This window comes from Ovis aries, chromosome X, assembly GCF_016772045.2.
Source record: "Ovis aries strain OAR_USU_Benz2616 breed Rambouillet chromosome X, ARS-UI_Ramb_v3.0, whole genome shotgun sequence".
Taxonomy (NCBI): Eukaryota; Metazoa; Chordata; class Mammalia; order Artiodactyla; family Bovidae; genus Ovis; species Ovis aries.
Window position 1 is genome coordinate 56,919,586 of NC_056080.1, and position 16,320 is coordinate 56,935,905.

The 16,320-nt window shown below is 41.6% G+C and overlaps 2 protein-coding genes across 2 annotated transcripts in view; both read right to left on the bottom strand.

The window, feature by feature from the left end:
- The window catches only part of ZNF81 (zinc finger protein 81), a 746,478-nt gene that overhangs the window by 201,968 nt on the left and 528,190 nt on the right, over positions 1-16,320 (bottom strand). The gene's annotated exons all lie outside the window — the stretch shown is intronic.
- Positions 4,654-5,664, bottom strand: LOC101115603 (casein kinase I). Its single transcript, XM_027963289.1, has one exon. It carries the CDS (start codon positions 5,662-5,664, stop codon positions 4,654-4,656), a length of 1,011 nt encoding a protein of 336 aa, XP_027819090.1.

The following is a 16,320-nucleotide window of genomic DNA, read 5'->3' on the forward strand; positions in this document are numbered from 1 at the left end:
AGAAAAAGGAAAAAGTAAAATTTGACTACAACCAATAATCTTCTCAAGGTTTTCCTATGTTACTTATATTAGAACTTGTAAGTTTAAGGTCTACTTCAAACCATTCCCAAATGAGTCACTTTTAAGGGGTTGTTCTTATGAACTATGGGATCATGTAAGTTATTTTTCCAGCGTACTTACATTCACAATCTGTATACTTATTCAATGTGTTCTTATTGATGAAAGCAACATGACACAAAGGTCTATTTTGGTTTTCCTTATATTTATCTGGTCATCATATTGTCACAGCTTTTATTTAAAATGAGTAATCATTTTAATTAAAAGAAACAATGAATAATTCCTCTTGAATTCATCCAGTTTCTCATTGTGAAATGAAGCTTTTACAGTAGTTATCGAGTGTATGATTTCAATCCCATGTTTCTCTCTTAAAAGGAGAAAGAGGAGGCAAAATTCAAATTTAATACAGTTAGCCAAATATAGGGAGAAGGCAATGGCCACCCACTCCAGTACTCTTGCCTGGAAACTCCCTGGATGGAGGAGCCTGGTAGGCTGCAGTCCATGGGGTCGCTAAGCATCGGACACGGCTGAGCGACTTCACTTTTCACTTTCATGCATTGGAGATGAAATGGCAACCCACTCCAGTGCTCTTGCCTGAAGCCTGGTGGGCTGCCGTCTGTGGGGTCACACAGAGTCGGACACGACTGAAGTGACTTAGCAGCAGCAGAAGCAGCAGCCAAATATAGAGGAGTTACATGCAACTGATCGAGGTTGGACACAGGCAAGCCAGATGATGATGATGACGATGACGATGACAGAAAATACTAGTATGGTTCTTACTACATGCTATGTACTTAAATAGCTTTTAGGTCATGCCAGGCACTATTCTAAGTGACATAGAAGTATGTACACACATACAAACTCGTTTAATTCTCCCAGAAACCATATGAGCTAGATTAAAAGAGGAAACTAAAGCCCAGAACAGGTATATAATTTTCCCAAGATGACATGGGTCATATGCAGGAGAGATTAAAACAAGACAGCATGTCTCCACTTACATAGATGATCTGGTACCCATTTAGTTCTTTCAGCAACTCATCTTTACTCTAAGTAATGTACCAATTTAGCTGGAAGGGGAAATCACTGATGCTTTGTACAGAAGATGAAATATAATAGTTTTATAATATTAAACAGAACGAATAAGTTATGCTATTATCCCATTATATAAAATTTTAAAATACTGAGCCTGATCAGATCATGAAATCCAGTTTGTTTTCTTCTTTTGGTTAGGCTGAAATAGTGAAATCTAGAACTTTGTCTTATCCCTGCCAAACTTCACTATTCTTTCACTCCTATGCTGTACTCTTTATATCCACAAGCTTCATTTCATTTATTCTATAGACCTTAAGCAATTGAGAACTTTTTCCAACTTTCTACTTCATTTAGTACATGTGTACAAAATTCACTAGAGCCAATAATATTTAGTTACAGCTACCACTATTCAATGTAAAAAGTTAATGCCTGTGCTGAAAATAATTATCTTTAACATTCTGAGCCCATAGACTTCCTTATCAGCACATAAATAGAGTCATCAGTCTGGAACCATAGCTATGGATGTGAGTTTGCATTCTGCTAGTCATGAACATGTCCTCAAAAAATCCAGCATATTCCCCACTCCAATAATTATTCACATACTTCTTCCATTAATTTGGCTCTTTCTGCTCTGTTGTGCCAGTTCAAAATATATATGTGATTTATAGATCAGTTAAGAGCATTACACTCTGATTAGTCCACAGTCTCACCACAACTTTAGGGAGACGTAATTTTCTCTGAATTTTGAAAGAAGACACTATGTTGCCCACCTTGATGCTTTCTGAGTGAGAGTTGTCTGCTTCACTAGAGTGATTAATGAACAAGGCTGAATTTCTGTTTTGTTCTCAAGCCATTTCACCCCTTCCTACTAACAATCTGATTCTTTGAACTCTTTTTGACACACTTTTAAAAAAAACCCACTGAAACATCTACACAAAATTATTAATGTCAGTACTTGACCTAGTTTCTTCATTTTTCCACTAGAAAATTTAAGAATAAAGTATTATTTTTCTATTCTGAAAGATTTTTCATAGATATAGGATGGAAAATAATCACATAACAGATGATCTAAAAGCATTACTCATAAAGAAATACTTCTGGAAAGAAAGTAAAAAATGATTAACATGGGTAGACCCCAGGGAAGAGAATTGGGGAGTAGATGTGAGAGTGAGATTTTCTTACTGTGTACTCGTTCACACTTTCTGAATTTCAGTCTTTGTGAATGTATCGTCTCTCCAGAAGTTTTCAATTAAAAATTAAAATAAAGGGGGAAAAAGTTTTTATTTGTTCTGAGTTTCTATGGGATGGTGGGGGTGAGAAAAGGAAAAGAATATTAGATACTGGAGTGATTAAGGGCCCAATTTTATGGAACAGGTGAAGCCTGTATCTAAATAGAGCCCTAAATAATCAATAGCCTAGACACAGAAATTTCCTATGCAGGAAGCATTAAGAAAACTGGAGTTAAACATGAGCCCTGGAAGATAAGTTTCAGTTGGAAATAAGGGGCTTGTTGTCATTAAGAGGAAAGTTTCATTATCATGTACTACATAATAGAGAGTAACTGCAATTTTATTTCATAAGGCTAGTACAGATGGTTTAGGTAATGAAATCTGTCAGTAGTACCTAAAATGAACTTGTTAAAAAATGGAATCAGTTAATCCCATTAGGAACAGAATAATCCAGGATAAACATGGACTTGCTTTGTGGTGACATAGATGAAACTTAAAAAGCGGGGGGTATTTAAATAATTTCAAAAAGAGAAAAAAGAAATTGCAGAGTGAAGAATATGGGAGAAAAATATCTGATTTGGGCAACGATGATTTCAGTTAATAATATACTGAGAATGAAGGAACTGCACAACTGTGAGAAATGTCACTCTTCATAGGTAAATTCTGGTACTAGGGTACAGTCTTAATACAAGGACTGAAGGTATCACTATATGAGTCAGTAGAATAAGAAAATAAAACGTGTTCAGAATGGATGGAAGATTCCCTTAAGGAAGGGAAGAGCAGAGGACAGTAGACAGGGCTCTTCATTTAGAGGGAATGGAAGGAAAAAAGTTTGTAAAAAGAAAACAAGGTACTCATCAACAAGGAAAACACAAAATAGCTGCACTTATAAATTGATAGAACAATAAGAACAAGCACTTCACAGAATGGAATCTCACATAGATAACAAATACAATTAACATTCAAAGTAGCTGACTATAAGAGAAACTGAAGGAGGGAGGTGGGAGGGGGGTTCATGTTTGGGAACGCATGTAAGAATTAAAGATTTTAAAATTAAAAAAATAAATAAATAAATTTTAAAAAAAAGAGAGAGAGAAACTGAAGCACAAACACCAGGAAGTTAGCAACTGAGGATGAGACACAGGGTGATGAGCAAGAGTACAGAATCTGATGTCACTGTTGACATATGTGAAATTAAATGAGACTGGTTCTAGATGACATTGAGAAGCTGGAAAGGAAATGGAAAGGGATTGGCAGGAGCAAGAGCAGGAATTGGTGGTTATGAAAGGAAGCAGATATATGGATTTCCATTGCATAAGGACAAAATCTATGGAGGGGGAGGGACAGGCAGGACAGAAGAAGCACAAAATATTAGGGAAGGAAAAAAATAACTAAGAAAGCAAGGTGCTTGAGATGGTAGCACCTTGATCTAGACTACAGGGATGGGGGAAGGGCAGATAGCTCTCCTGCCAAAAAAAGCCAAGCAAAGAAGACAGTGGATATTGGCAAGGGTCATACTAGGAGATGGCATTTAAGCATCAAAGGGGCTTCTGTTAAACCTGTCTAAGCAACTCGAAAAGTTTAGAGCTTGCTTTTGTTTTTAAAGAAACAGTTTACAGTTTTTAATGAATCTGTAAAACAAAAAGCTCCCATTTCAAAATAAAAACAAATCCCAGGTCATGTAGATGTTTACCGTAACTACATTTATCTAAGCAACATATATACATGTTCAGTTTAACATGTTAACTAAAATTCTGTGATAAACAAGCTTTTTTAAAATACCAAGGACATCATAGAGTTAATGCCAAGTCCTAAGGATAATCTAGTAGTCACTAAGTTTTCCTTAAGTCTTCACTCCAGAGGCTGTTATTTCTAGCTCAAGTAAGCAAGCAGAGTCGTTCATATGCTCAAACTTGGAATCTTGATTACTACCATATCAGCTGGCTTGCAAACAAGAAGTCAACCATATTAAGAATGTTTTAAGTGAACAACTTGCAAACCCCACGGATGGATAAACCCTCAGAATGCATTAACAACCATAGCAACTGCACAGGCTATTCTTCTGAAATGAGATCTCTCAAAGCAGTATAGTTCAAAATAAAAGATTTTAATTAAAATGGGCATAGGTAAAATTTTCCCACCAATTTGCGTGGTTCAAGCATTTAGTGACCTTTTCCACTTGAAAAAGTGAAATAGAAAATGGGATACCATGTTTCATTAATTACAGAGCCTTCAACTCAGGAGACAGTATCTCTGCTGACCAGAGCCAGTTGACAGGGAAATGAATTTGCTGCTCCAGTCTCCTGCTCTGTGTCTTCTGTTCCTTGATTCAACCTTAGGAACCTTTCATTTCACTTTTGGTTTTGTCACTTTTGCCTGTGGGGGTTTGGGCCTGCTGACCCTGCCCACTTGAAGAGGCAGCCTGCTGTTCTGCTTTCTGCTTTAACACTATCCAATCAAATGCATAGTCATGTTGGTAATTCAGGGTCCTGAAAAGAATGCGGAAGAGCTGCCTCAGGTACGTGTAATCCGGGGCTTCCTCAAAGGACAGCCCGCGACAATGCTTTAAGTACATGGCAAATTCTACAGGAAATCCCTTACATAAAACATCAACAGGTGTGGTCATCTTCATTTCACTAATCTTTTCACATTTTTGCTTCATTGTTGCACCCTTTAGTCCTTGCCATGGCAGGCTGGCTCTGTTAAAATACATCAAAACATATCCTAATGATTCCATGTCATCTCGGCGACTCAGTTCAATACCATGATGGGCACTGAGGCTAGCATAGGAAGGCGTGCCAGTGAGACTTTTACCGGATCTGTAGGGTATGTGTTGCCCTGTCTTCTTGTCTCTGTACCTCTTGGCCAAACCAAAATCAATAAGGAATAACTTCTTCCACTGCTGCCCAGTACCCATCAGGAAGTTATCTGGTTTAATGTCTCTGTGTATAAGATTCTGGGTATGCACATACTCGATTCTACTGATCATCTGATCAGCTAACATAAGTACAGTTTTCATTGTAAACTTTCTTGAACAGAAATTGAAGAGATCTTCAAGGCTGGGTCCCAGAAGATCCATGACTAGCACATTATAGTCCGTTTCCTGACCATACCACCGTATCTGGGGGATGCCAACCCCACCTTGAAGGATATTATAGAGTTCCTTCTCGTATAACAACCGGGGCTGCCTCGCATTCTGTGATTCTAATTTTACTGCCACTTCCTCGTGGTTGGTGAGGTCTATCGCCAAATAAACGTGCCCAAAAGAGCCACACCCGATCTCCCGTACCAGTTTATATCTCCCTCCGACAAGGAAATCGGCCTCGGGTCCACTGCTGCTCGCCATCCTGAGAGACAAAGATGGGGGTGGGTTAAGCTCCGACACCTCTAAGGGGATGATGGACGCGTCTAAGGGGACGATGGACGCCCCTAAGACTCGTCCACGGAGCAAGGCTGTGAAGGCAGGCAGGAAACAGAAAACGCTGGCTGTTTCTCAGCGTTACAGGGCCCAGAATCGGCCAAGGGGAATCTGACCACCGCTACTGTCAGGTTTCTTTTCACCAGGCCACAGACTGTTGAGGGGGTTCTTACCTTTAGCAAGCCGAGCCTCTGGCTTCTGGTGGCAGCGGCCTCGCCTTCGCGGCGACTTCGGGGGCTGCTTCAGGGGAGCCGTGAAGTTATGGCGGCGACACCGCTGCCGCCACTGCCACCAGCTTCCGCCAGGAGGAGCCCCTGGTCACTCCGTCGACGCTGCCATCTTGTTACAACGGCTGCAGCCAACGCAGAATGCCCCGAGTTGCAGGAAGGCACTTCATGGCGCAGAGAACTCTGGGAAAGGCACCGTTGGCATCTTCCAGACAGATTATCTTCAGTTCAGTTCACTCGCTCAGTCGTGCCCGACTCTTTGCGACCCCATGAATCACAGCACGCCAGGCCTCCCTGTCCATCACCAACTCCCGGAGTTCCTCAGATTCACGTCCATCGAGTCAGTGATGCCATCCAGCCATCTCATCCTCGGTCGTCCCCTTCTCCTCCTGCCCCCAATCCCTCCCAGCATCAAAGTCTTTTCCAATGAGTCAACTCTTCGCATGAGGTGGCCATCAGAGCCTTTCAAAGGCATCAGCCTGTCCTAGAAAAACAGATCTACTCCACGTCCCGCATCTACTCAGGTCACACATCTGAGCAGCTGTGATGTGGGGTTTCCTCCTCCAATGTCCATGGGCCCTCTCCTTGCTCCAGCTTGAAGATGACCGCTGGTTTGGGAACTTGGTTCCCTGTGAACAGGACACGATACAGGATTGGGTCCAGTTAATTGGGATTCAGGGCCTTTCAACCACACTTCTATTTGCTCTTCAGGAAAGTGATCCCGTTTCCCTGGGAATAGAGTCATAATCACAGAAGGGTAAAAGGACTGAAGTATCTCGGGCAAATCAAAGGTGACACCATTACACACTTCAGATGCCCCAGAGCATTCAGCAGCTGAGAATGGAGGCAGCCTCTCTGAGGCCCCTGGCAGGCGCACAGGGCAGCTGTGCTCACTTACCCACTGCGCACAGGTGGCTGTAGGTCTCCAGTGTCACATCCTGGTACAGGCACCTCTGTACAGGGTCCACATGCTGCTACTCCTCCCTGCTGAGGTCCACAGGGACGTCCTCGAATGACCCCTGTTACAATACAGTCCCATTCAAGGTGACATGGTCAGCACCAGGGGTTGGATGGAAGAGAACTAGGAAGATAGTTGTCTTTCATGATTTTCGCCGTGATATGCTATGCTTATCAAATACCTAGTTATACCTAACATTGTGCAGGGTGAGAATATCTAAAGCTGTGAATTTCTCTTATTCATCATGTGTTAAATTCAATCAGTAACTCATTATTCAGAAATTAAGGTTAAATTCTCTTTTCTAAAACTTCTAGTTCTTTTAGGAAATACCTAGAATTTATTTCTTAAACAGGTAGGTACCAGACAAGCTAGGTTCTTTGGCCAGTGCTGTGTGCTAATTCGCTTCGGTCCTGTCTGACTCTTTGTAACCCCATGAACTGGAGCCCACCAGGCTCCTCTGCCCGTGAGATTCTCCAGGCAAGAAAACTGGAGTGGGTTGCCCTTTCCTTCTCTGGGGGATCTTCTTGACCCGGGGATGGAACCCGAGTCTCCAGCATCGGCAGGAGGAATCTTTACCACTAGCGTCACCTGGAAAGCCTATCTGAGACCTCAGCAAAAACACAGTTATTCCTATTTCTCCCACCAGTTTCTTTGAGGCAATCTAGACTTCTTCTATCAAGCACCTACAAATTTCTCCAGCCTCTACCCGCTGCCCAATTCCAAAGCCACTTCATCTCTTTTTAGGTGTTTCTTATAACAGCACTCCACCCCCAAATACAGAAAGCGGTAGTTTCCTAGGACTGTTGTAACAAAGTATCACAAACCGTGTGACTCAGAACAATAAGAATTTCTTGCCTTGCAGTTCTGAGGGCCAGAAGTCTAAAATCAAGGCGTCAGCCAGGTCATGCTCTTGTTGAAGGTGCTAGGGAGGGGTGTGTTCCATGTCCCGCTCCTGGTTTCTGGTGGCCTCAGGCACCTCTTGTCCTACAGAAGCATCACTCCAACCACACGGTCATCTACTCCTTGTGTGCCTCCGCACGGTCTCTCTTGTGTGTTTGTGTGTCTCTGTGTCTACACTTCCCCTTTTTGTAAGAATGCCAGGCATATTGGAGTAGGGCCCACCTAACAACCTCGTTCTTGACTGATTACTTCTGGAAAGACCTGACAGGTTACTGCTGTGAGCCACGTGCTACGCTGGGATTCGTGGTCTCTGGAGGAGAGAGAGGAATTCGATCCAGGGCAAGAGACGAGGCCTGCCCACTAGAACCTTTTGGGTAACAGAATTTTATTAAAGTATGAGAGAGAGAGAGAGAGAGAGAGAGAGAGAGAGAAAGCTGCTGACACGACATCAGAAAGGGGCAGAGAGAATGCCCCCTTGCTAGTTTCTGGCAAGGTGTTTTATGTCTGTTAGCAAGCTTATTAATCAGATAAGAGTGTCACCTCAAGGCTGAGGGGGTTTCACCAAGGCCCTCTCCCACAATATGCATTTTTGAGATAGGATGGCCCAAGGTGTGTCATCCCCCGGCCATAAAACAATTGACATGAATACTGGTTTCTTGAGCCATTATCAGCCCAAGGGTTGAGAAAAGAAAAAAAAAAAGTTATTCTTAGGCAGAATCATTTTGAAGAAAGGCAGGTTGCAAAGCAAATACATGGTTTCATTAACATAGCTTAAGAACAATTTTTCCATAAGAAAAACATATTGGTTAGCTCATGGTAGAGCTAGGTGTCGTCAGCACATATAGAGAAGGAGAGAAAAAGCGTCTGCCACTTACAGTTTATTGTCTCCTGCCGCTCTGGGACTTCTGGCCTTCCTCCCTGTTACCGTCTCAGGCCCTATTTTTAATTAAGGTCACATTCAGAAGTAGTGGGGGTTAGGACGTCAACATATTTTCTTGGATGGACACGATTTTACTCATAACAGAGTCCTCAAGAAGGAGGAAACAGACAGAACAGCCTCCATCTTGAAAGCAGGACTCCATCTTGGGCTGGACTGTGGACTTTGAGCTCTATGCCCAGTGTCTATGGAAATGACATACCAACTGGAAAACCAGGCCCCCGGGATGGAAGAGCCCCAGGGCTCATACCTAGACTCCCTTTGCCCTGAAAGAATACCCTAATTATCTGTGTAACCAAGTAGAATCATAAATTCTATTATGCTTATTGGGGTATGACCACAAGCCTATTGATAATTGTCCACTGTTAACTACCTAGGCTTAAGGAATATGAATCACGGGTTAACTCTGAGTGTATCTTTCCTTCCCTTTCTTCAGACTAGTTTCAGGGAATTTGGGAGGTGGGTTTGGGCACATACACTTAGGGTATATAAGGTTTTCAAAAAAACTGGTCAGGGCCCTTGGCAAAGAGGAGACTCTGACTTGGGGCCGCCGGTGTAATAAACTGCACTCCACTATCTGCATTGTCCTTCTGAGTGAGTATGCTTCCCAGAACGCGTGGCTACAACACTCATAGATTCACAGGGTAGCTGTGCATACCCAGTGAGATGAGGTGGCTGTGGTTTTCGGCATCATGTCCAGGTCCTGCCACTCCTCTCTGCTGAAGTCCACGGTCATGTCCTCAAAGGACACTGACACCTGTAACAAACACCAAGGACACTGACACCTGTAAACACAGCCCCATTTGGGGTGACCAGGTCAGCACAGGGGGATAAGGGAAACTTAGGAAATTGTTTTTAGTGATTTTTACCATAATGCCCCCCCCCGCTTTTTTTTTTAAAGTCACTCAGTCGTGTCCAACTCTTTGTGACCCCGTGGACTGCAGCCCACCAGGCTCCTCAATCCATGGGATTCTCCAGGCAAGAATACTGGAGTGGGTTGCCATTTCCTTCTCCAGGAGATCTTCCCGACCCAGGGATCAAACCTGGGTCTCCTGCATTGGAGGCAGACGCTTTAACCTCTGAGCCACAAGGGACGCTCATAATGCCCCATAGGCTATGCCTTTTAAAGGCCTACTTACATGTAATGTATAAAATAAAAATATCTTGTCATAAATTTCTGCCACCCATTGTGCATAACAGTCTTTCATTTTTGAAAATAATACTTTTTCTTTGCTATCTATTTTATACATAGTAGTGTGTATACCTGACTCAGTTTGCTGTAGCAGAAACTAACACAGCAGTGCAAACCATCTACACTCCAATAATAAATAAATAAATGTGTGATTTGAAAGGGGGAAAAATAATTTTGTCCAGGATTTGAAGTTTGTTCTACTTTGTTGCTGATGTTCATGGGAAATTTGTGTTTTATTCCTTTTTGAAGGAGGCACGTATACTTCATTAAAATTTATTTATGTATGTATCTTTCTCTGTGCTGGGGCTTTGTTCCTGTGCGTGGGCTTTCTCTAGTTGTGGCAAGCAGGGGCTACCATCTAGGTGTGGTGTGAGGGCGTCTCATTGCAGTGGCTTCTCTCGTTGCAGAACACAGGCTCTGGAGCACACGGGCTTCAGTGGTTGGGGAGCACAGGCTCAGCAGTTTGGCTCCCGAGCTCGAGAGTGCAGCCTCAGTAGTTTTAACGCACAGGGTCACTTGAACGAGCGGCCCCTGCCTTGACAAGCAGACTCTTAACCATTGGACCAGCAAGAAAACCCAGCATCTACACTTTTTTTTCTCAAATTACATCGCTCCCTCTACTGCTGCTTTCATTTAGTCTTCAAAAATACAGGCATTTTCTCTTGACGCCTTCTTTCTGGGTCAATTTTAACTTAATTCCATAGTTGTCAGAAAACGTACTCTGTCTGATTTCAACACATGGTCTATCTGGAAGAATGTTTCATGTGTCCCCAGAGAGAATGTACGTTCAGAAGGATGGGTGCAGTGTTCTCTAACATATAAGTCAGCTTGATTGAGTGTTGTTGAACTTTTATATCACTTTACTCATTTGTCTTCTACTTGTACAACCAGTTCTTTGTCGACTTTTTGGTGAAAACTGAAACAGAGATGTTAGAAATTTATATTGCTATGCAAAGGAACTAGAATACACAAGCAGGGATTAGCATGGAGGATTTCTATTATGTAATGTTAGGACTTACAGTAACGCTACAATAATTAAGACAGTGTGGTATGGATGTAAGTATGGACACAGATATTAATGAAACAGAATCAGTTCAGTTCAGTCGCTCAGTCGTGTCCGACTCTTTGCGACCCCATGAATCACAGCACGCCAGGCCTCCCTGTCTATCACCAGCTCCCGGAGTTCACTCAGACTCACGTCCACCAAGTCAGTGATGCCATCCAGCCATCTCATCCTCTGTCGTCCCCTTCTCCTCCTGCCCCCAATCCCTCCCAGCATCAGAGTCTTTTCAAATGAGTCAACACTTTGCGTGAGTTGGCCAAAGTATTGGAGTTTCAGCTTCAGCATCACTCCTTCCAAAGAAATTCCAGGGCAGGTCTCCTTCAGAATGGACTGGTTGGATCTCCTTGCAGTCCAAGGGACTCTCAAGAGTCTTCTCCAACACCACAGTTCAAAAACATCAATTCTTCAGTTCTCAACTTTCTTCACAGTCCAACTCTCACATCCATACATGACCACAGGAAAAACCATAGCCTTGACTAGACGGACCTTAGTCGGCAAAGTAATGTCTCTGCTTTTGAATATACTATCTAGGTTGGTCATAACTTTTCTTCCAAGGAGTAAGCGTCTTTTAATTTCATGGCTGCAATCACCATCTGCAGTGATTTTGGAGCCCCCGAAAATAAAGTCTGACACTGTTTCTACTGTTTCCCCATCTATTTCCCATGAAGTGATGGGACCGGATGCCATGATCTTTGTTTTCTGAATGTTGACCTTTAAGCCAATTTTTTCATTCTCCACTTTCACTTTCATCAAGAAGCTTTTTAGTTCCTCTTCACTTTCTGCCATAAGGGTGGTGTCGTCTTCATATCTGAGGTTATTGATATTTCTCCCGGCAATCTTGATTCCAGCTTGTGCTTCTTCCAGTCCAGCGTTCCTCATGATGTACTCTGCATAGAAGTTAAATAAGCAGGATGACAATATACAGCCTTGACATACTCCTTTTCCTATTTGGAACCAGACCATTGTTCCATGTCCAGTTCTAACTGTTGCTTCCTGACCTGCATACTGATTTCTCAAGAGGCAGGTCAGGTAGTCTGGTATTCCCATCTCTTGAAGAATTTTCCACAGTTTATTGTGATCCACACAGTCAAAGGCTTTGGCATAGTCAATAAAGCAGAAATAAAGATTTTTCTGGAACTCTCTTGCTTTTTCCATGATCCAGTGGATGTTGGCAATTTGATCTCTGGTTCCTCTGCCTTTTCGAAAACCAGCTTGAACATCAGGAAGTTCACGGTTCACATATTGCTGAGACCTGGCTTGGAGAATTTTGAGCATTACTTTACTAGCGTGTGAGATGAGTGCAATTGTTCCGTAGTTTGAGCATGCTTTGGCATTGTGTTTCTTTGGGATTGGAATGAAATTGACCGTTTCCAGTCCTGTGGCCACTGCTGAGTTTTCCAAATTTGCTGGCATATTGAGTGAAACACTTTCACAGCATCATCTTTCAGGATTTGAAATAGCTCCACTGCAATTCCATCACCTCCAGTAGCTTTGTTCATAGTGATGCTTTCTAAGGCCCACTTGACTTCACATTCAAGAGCCCATTATATCAGTTCTGGATTAAAAAGGACTTGAGAGATTATTGGGAGGCTATTCTCCACAAATCTCATATTTCTGTGTATCTTTCAAGCAGACCAAAGATTGCCTTTTTTCCAAACACTCTTTTTGAATATTTATATAGTGAACAGCCTCAAAAGATAGAGTCTCCCTCTCCAGAGCAAAGGGCAAGTTATACTGGAAATTATGCTCAAGACATTTCTTCCTCAAGGCCAGGATCGGGAAAGACTCGACGCCTGTAACCTAGGAGTGCTTCTCCTATAATGCAGCCTACCACACACGCAGGATTTATCTGGCCTTCTGCAACACCCTGTGGGGACTGAGGCTTAGGGAACTCGTGGAAATGTTGATACTCTCACTGCCACTAACGCTGTGGGTATTCAAGTCTTTGTCTCTGACCCAAGAGTCTCATGTTTTCCAACAGCAGCCATAACACCACGGCCAGCCACCTTGCTAGCTTTCACGGAGGAGAAAATATTAGACCCTATGCCTCAACTACGGAAGCCCACACACCTAGCCTGTTTTGGCAACAGAAGAAGCCTCCACAGTAAGTCCGCACACAACAACGAAGAGATGGCCCTGCTCGCTAAAACCAGAGAAAAGCCTACACACCAATGAACACCCAGCACAGACAAAATTAATAAAATAAAAAATAAATAAACAAACGAACCCATACCTGCCAACATCTTGACTTTAGCCCAATGGGAGCCATTTAGGGCTTCAGAACTACAAGACTAACATTTTCTGTGGTTTTAAGCCAACGAGTTTATGGCAGTTTGCTACAGGAATGATGGAAAACGGACAGAGGCAAATTCAGGAGATCTGAGAGAAGTCTCTGGAATCAGTAGTGGAAATGTTGATCAAATTGTATGGTCAATAAACGGTCCTCCACTTTACTGCCAGTCAGTGAGGAGGAACTGAAGAAGTTATTGCATGCAAAGTACCCTGAAGTAGGTGTAAAGACAGCTGCCTCGACAGTGTTACAGTTGGTCTTAACTCTTCCAGGTGGGGGACTTCCTCACCAAACTGTGGTCAGTCTCAAGTGTAACTTATTGTACACACTCTCAAGCCTCTTATTGCAACAACTAGTACAGGCATACCTCAGGGATATTGTGGGCATTGCAGACCACCGCAACAAAGTGAATATTGCAATACGGTGAGACACAGATTTTTGGCTTCCCAATGCATGTAAAAGTAACCTTTATATCGTATTGTAGTCTACTAAGTGTTCAACAGCACTGTATCTTAAAAACAATGTAAATTAATTAATACAAAAAACTTTATTCTTTAAGGGCTCCACAGGTGGCTGAATGGTAAAGAATCCACCTGCCAGCAGAGGAGACCCAAGAGACAGCGTGTCCATTCCTGCGTCAGGAAGATCCTCTGGAGGAGGAAATGGTAACCCTCTCCAGTGTTCTTGCCTGGAACATCGCATGTACGGAGGAGCCTGGCAGGTTACAGTTCATAGTGTTGCAAAGAGTCAAACACGACTGAGCACAGCACAGCACTTATGCCTAAATGAGGCTAACCATCATCTGAGTCTTAGGTGAGTCGTAATCATTTTGCTGATGGAGGGTCTTGCCTTGATGACGATGGCTACTGGTTGATCAGGATGGTTTTTGCTGAAGGTTGAGGTGGCTGTGGCAGTTTCCTAAAATGAGACACAAATGAAGTTTGCCTCACTGACTCTTCTTTTCACGAACGACTTCTCTACATCATCCGATACTCTTCTGTAAAATTTATTTTTGTATTGAAAGATAACTGCTTTACAGAATTTTGCTGTTTTCTGTGCTGACCTGCACTACCAAAAGAGTTCCTTAAGACAGAAGGCAAATGATACCAGATGGAAATCTACATCTACACAAAGGAATGAAGAGCATCAGAAATGGTAACTACATGGGTAAATGTAAATATTGTTCTCATTGTTTGGATCTCTTTAAAAGATCATCAGCGGTTTAAAATTAGAATATCAATGAATCATGCTCTTATAATATACTCAAATTTAAATATATGACAACAATAGCACAAAACGTGGGAGGGGCATGGAAGTATGTTGTTGTAAGGTTCTTGAATTATACATAAGATGGCATAATGTCAAGACGTTAAATTGTAATAAGCGAATGATATCAACACTATAAACGCTAAAACAACCACTAAAATAAAACAAGGAAGTATTAAAGCTCTTAAACATAACAAAGAATACAAAATGGAAGCATAAAAAATAATTAATTCAAAATAAGACAGAAATAAAGGGGGAAAGGCCAAGGAATTGATAGAACAAATAGAAAACCAATAGCCATATGGTAGATTTAAACACAACCGCATCTGTAATCTTATTATATGTAAGTGGAAAATAGATTTTCAAGTGGGTAAAAAAAGCAAGAAATCCACTTTAAATATAAAGAGAAGATTAGGTTAAAAGTAGAAGGATGGCAAAACATGTACCAGGCTTTGCCAGGGGAAAGGGATATTTAGGGAGTTTGGTATGGAGAGGTACACACTGTTCTATTTCAAATAAATACTCAGTAAGGGCCTACTGTAGAGCACATGGAACTCTGCTCATTATGTGGCAGCTTGGATGGGAGGGGAGTTTGGGGGAGAATGGATACATGTATATATATGGCTGAGTCCCTCCACCGTTCACTTGAAGCTATCAGAGGATGGTTAATCAGGTATACCTCAATACAAAATAAAAAGGATTAAAAAAAAACACTTTGAATTTCCATACAAATTTTAGAATCATCTTAGTCAATTTCTACAAAAAAAAAAAAAGCATTGTGTACCATGCTAACACTAATCTGAAGAATCCAAACTAATCCTTAGTGCTTATGCATGTGATAATAGAGCTTCAAAACACATGAAGCAGAATTCAGGAAGCAATAAATGTTTTTCTTATTATTTGGATCTCTTATGTCAATGTAGGGCAAAACCAATACAGTATTGTAAAGTAAAATAAAGTAAAAATAAAAATTAAAAAAAATATATAATTAACTGTTTAAAACTGCAAGAATTAGAGAAGTCAACATTTATAATTGGAGATTTCAACAATACTCTAAGTAATTGATAAAAAAAGTGGACAGAAAATCAATAAAGATACATAAGATCTGATCAACACTATTAAGCAAGTTGGCCGAATTGGCTTTTATAGAACACTCCACTAAATAACAGTAGAATACACATTCCTTTCCTTTTAAGTGCACACAGAACTTTTACAAAGCAGACTATAATCTTGCCCATAAAAATGCATCTCAGTCAGTCTAGGTTCGATGCAGGATACAAGATGCTTGGGGCTGGTGCACTGGGATGACCCAGAGAGATGGTATGGGGAGGGAGGTTCAGGATTGGGAACTCATGTACACCCGTGGCGCATTCATGTTGATGTATCTCAAAACCAATATAGTATTGTAAAGTAAAATAAAGTAAAAAATACATATACATCTCAATAAGTATTAAGACATTCAAGTTATACAAACTATGTTCTCTAGCCACAGTAGAACTGAGTTAGAAACCAATAGAAAGGTAATTGCAAAATCCCTAAGTAACTGAAAACTGAATAACACACACCTAGATAACCCATGCATTAAAGAATAAATCAAAAGGGAAATTTAAAAAGTATTTTGAACTAGATGAAAATGAAAACACAATGTATTAAGTGTTGTCAGGGACTTCCCTGGTGGTACAGTAGATAGGAATCTGCCTGTCAATGTAGGGGAAATGGGTTCAGTTTCTAGTCTGGGAGGATTCCACATG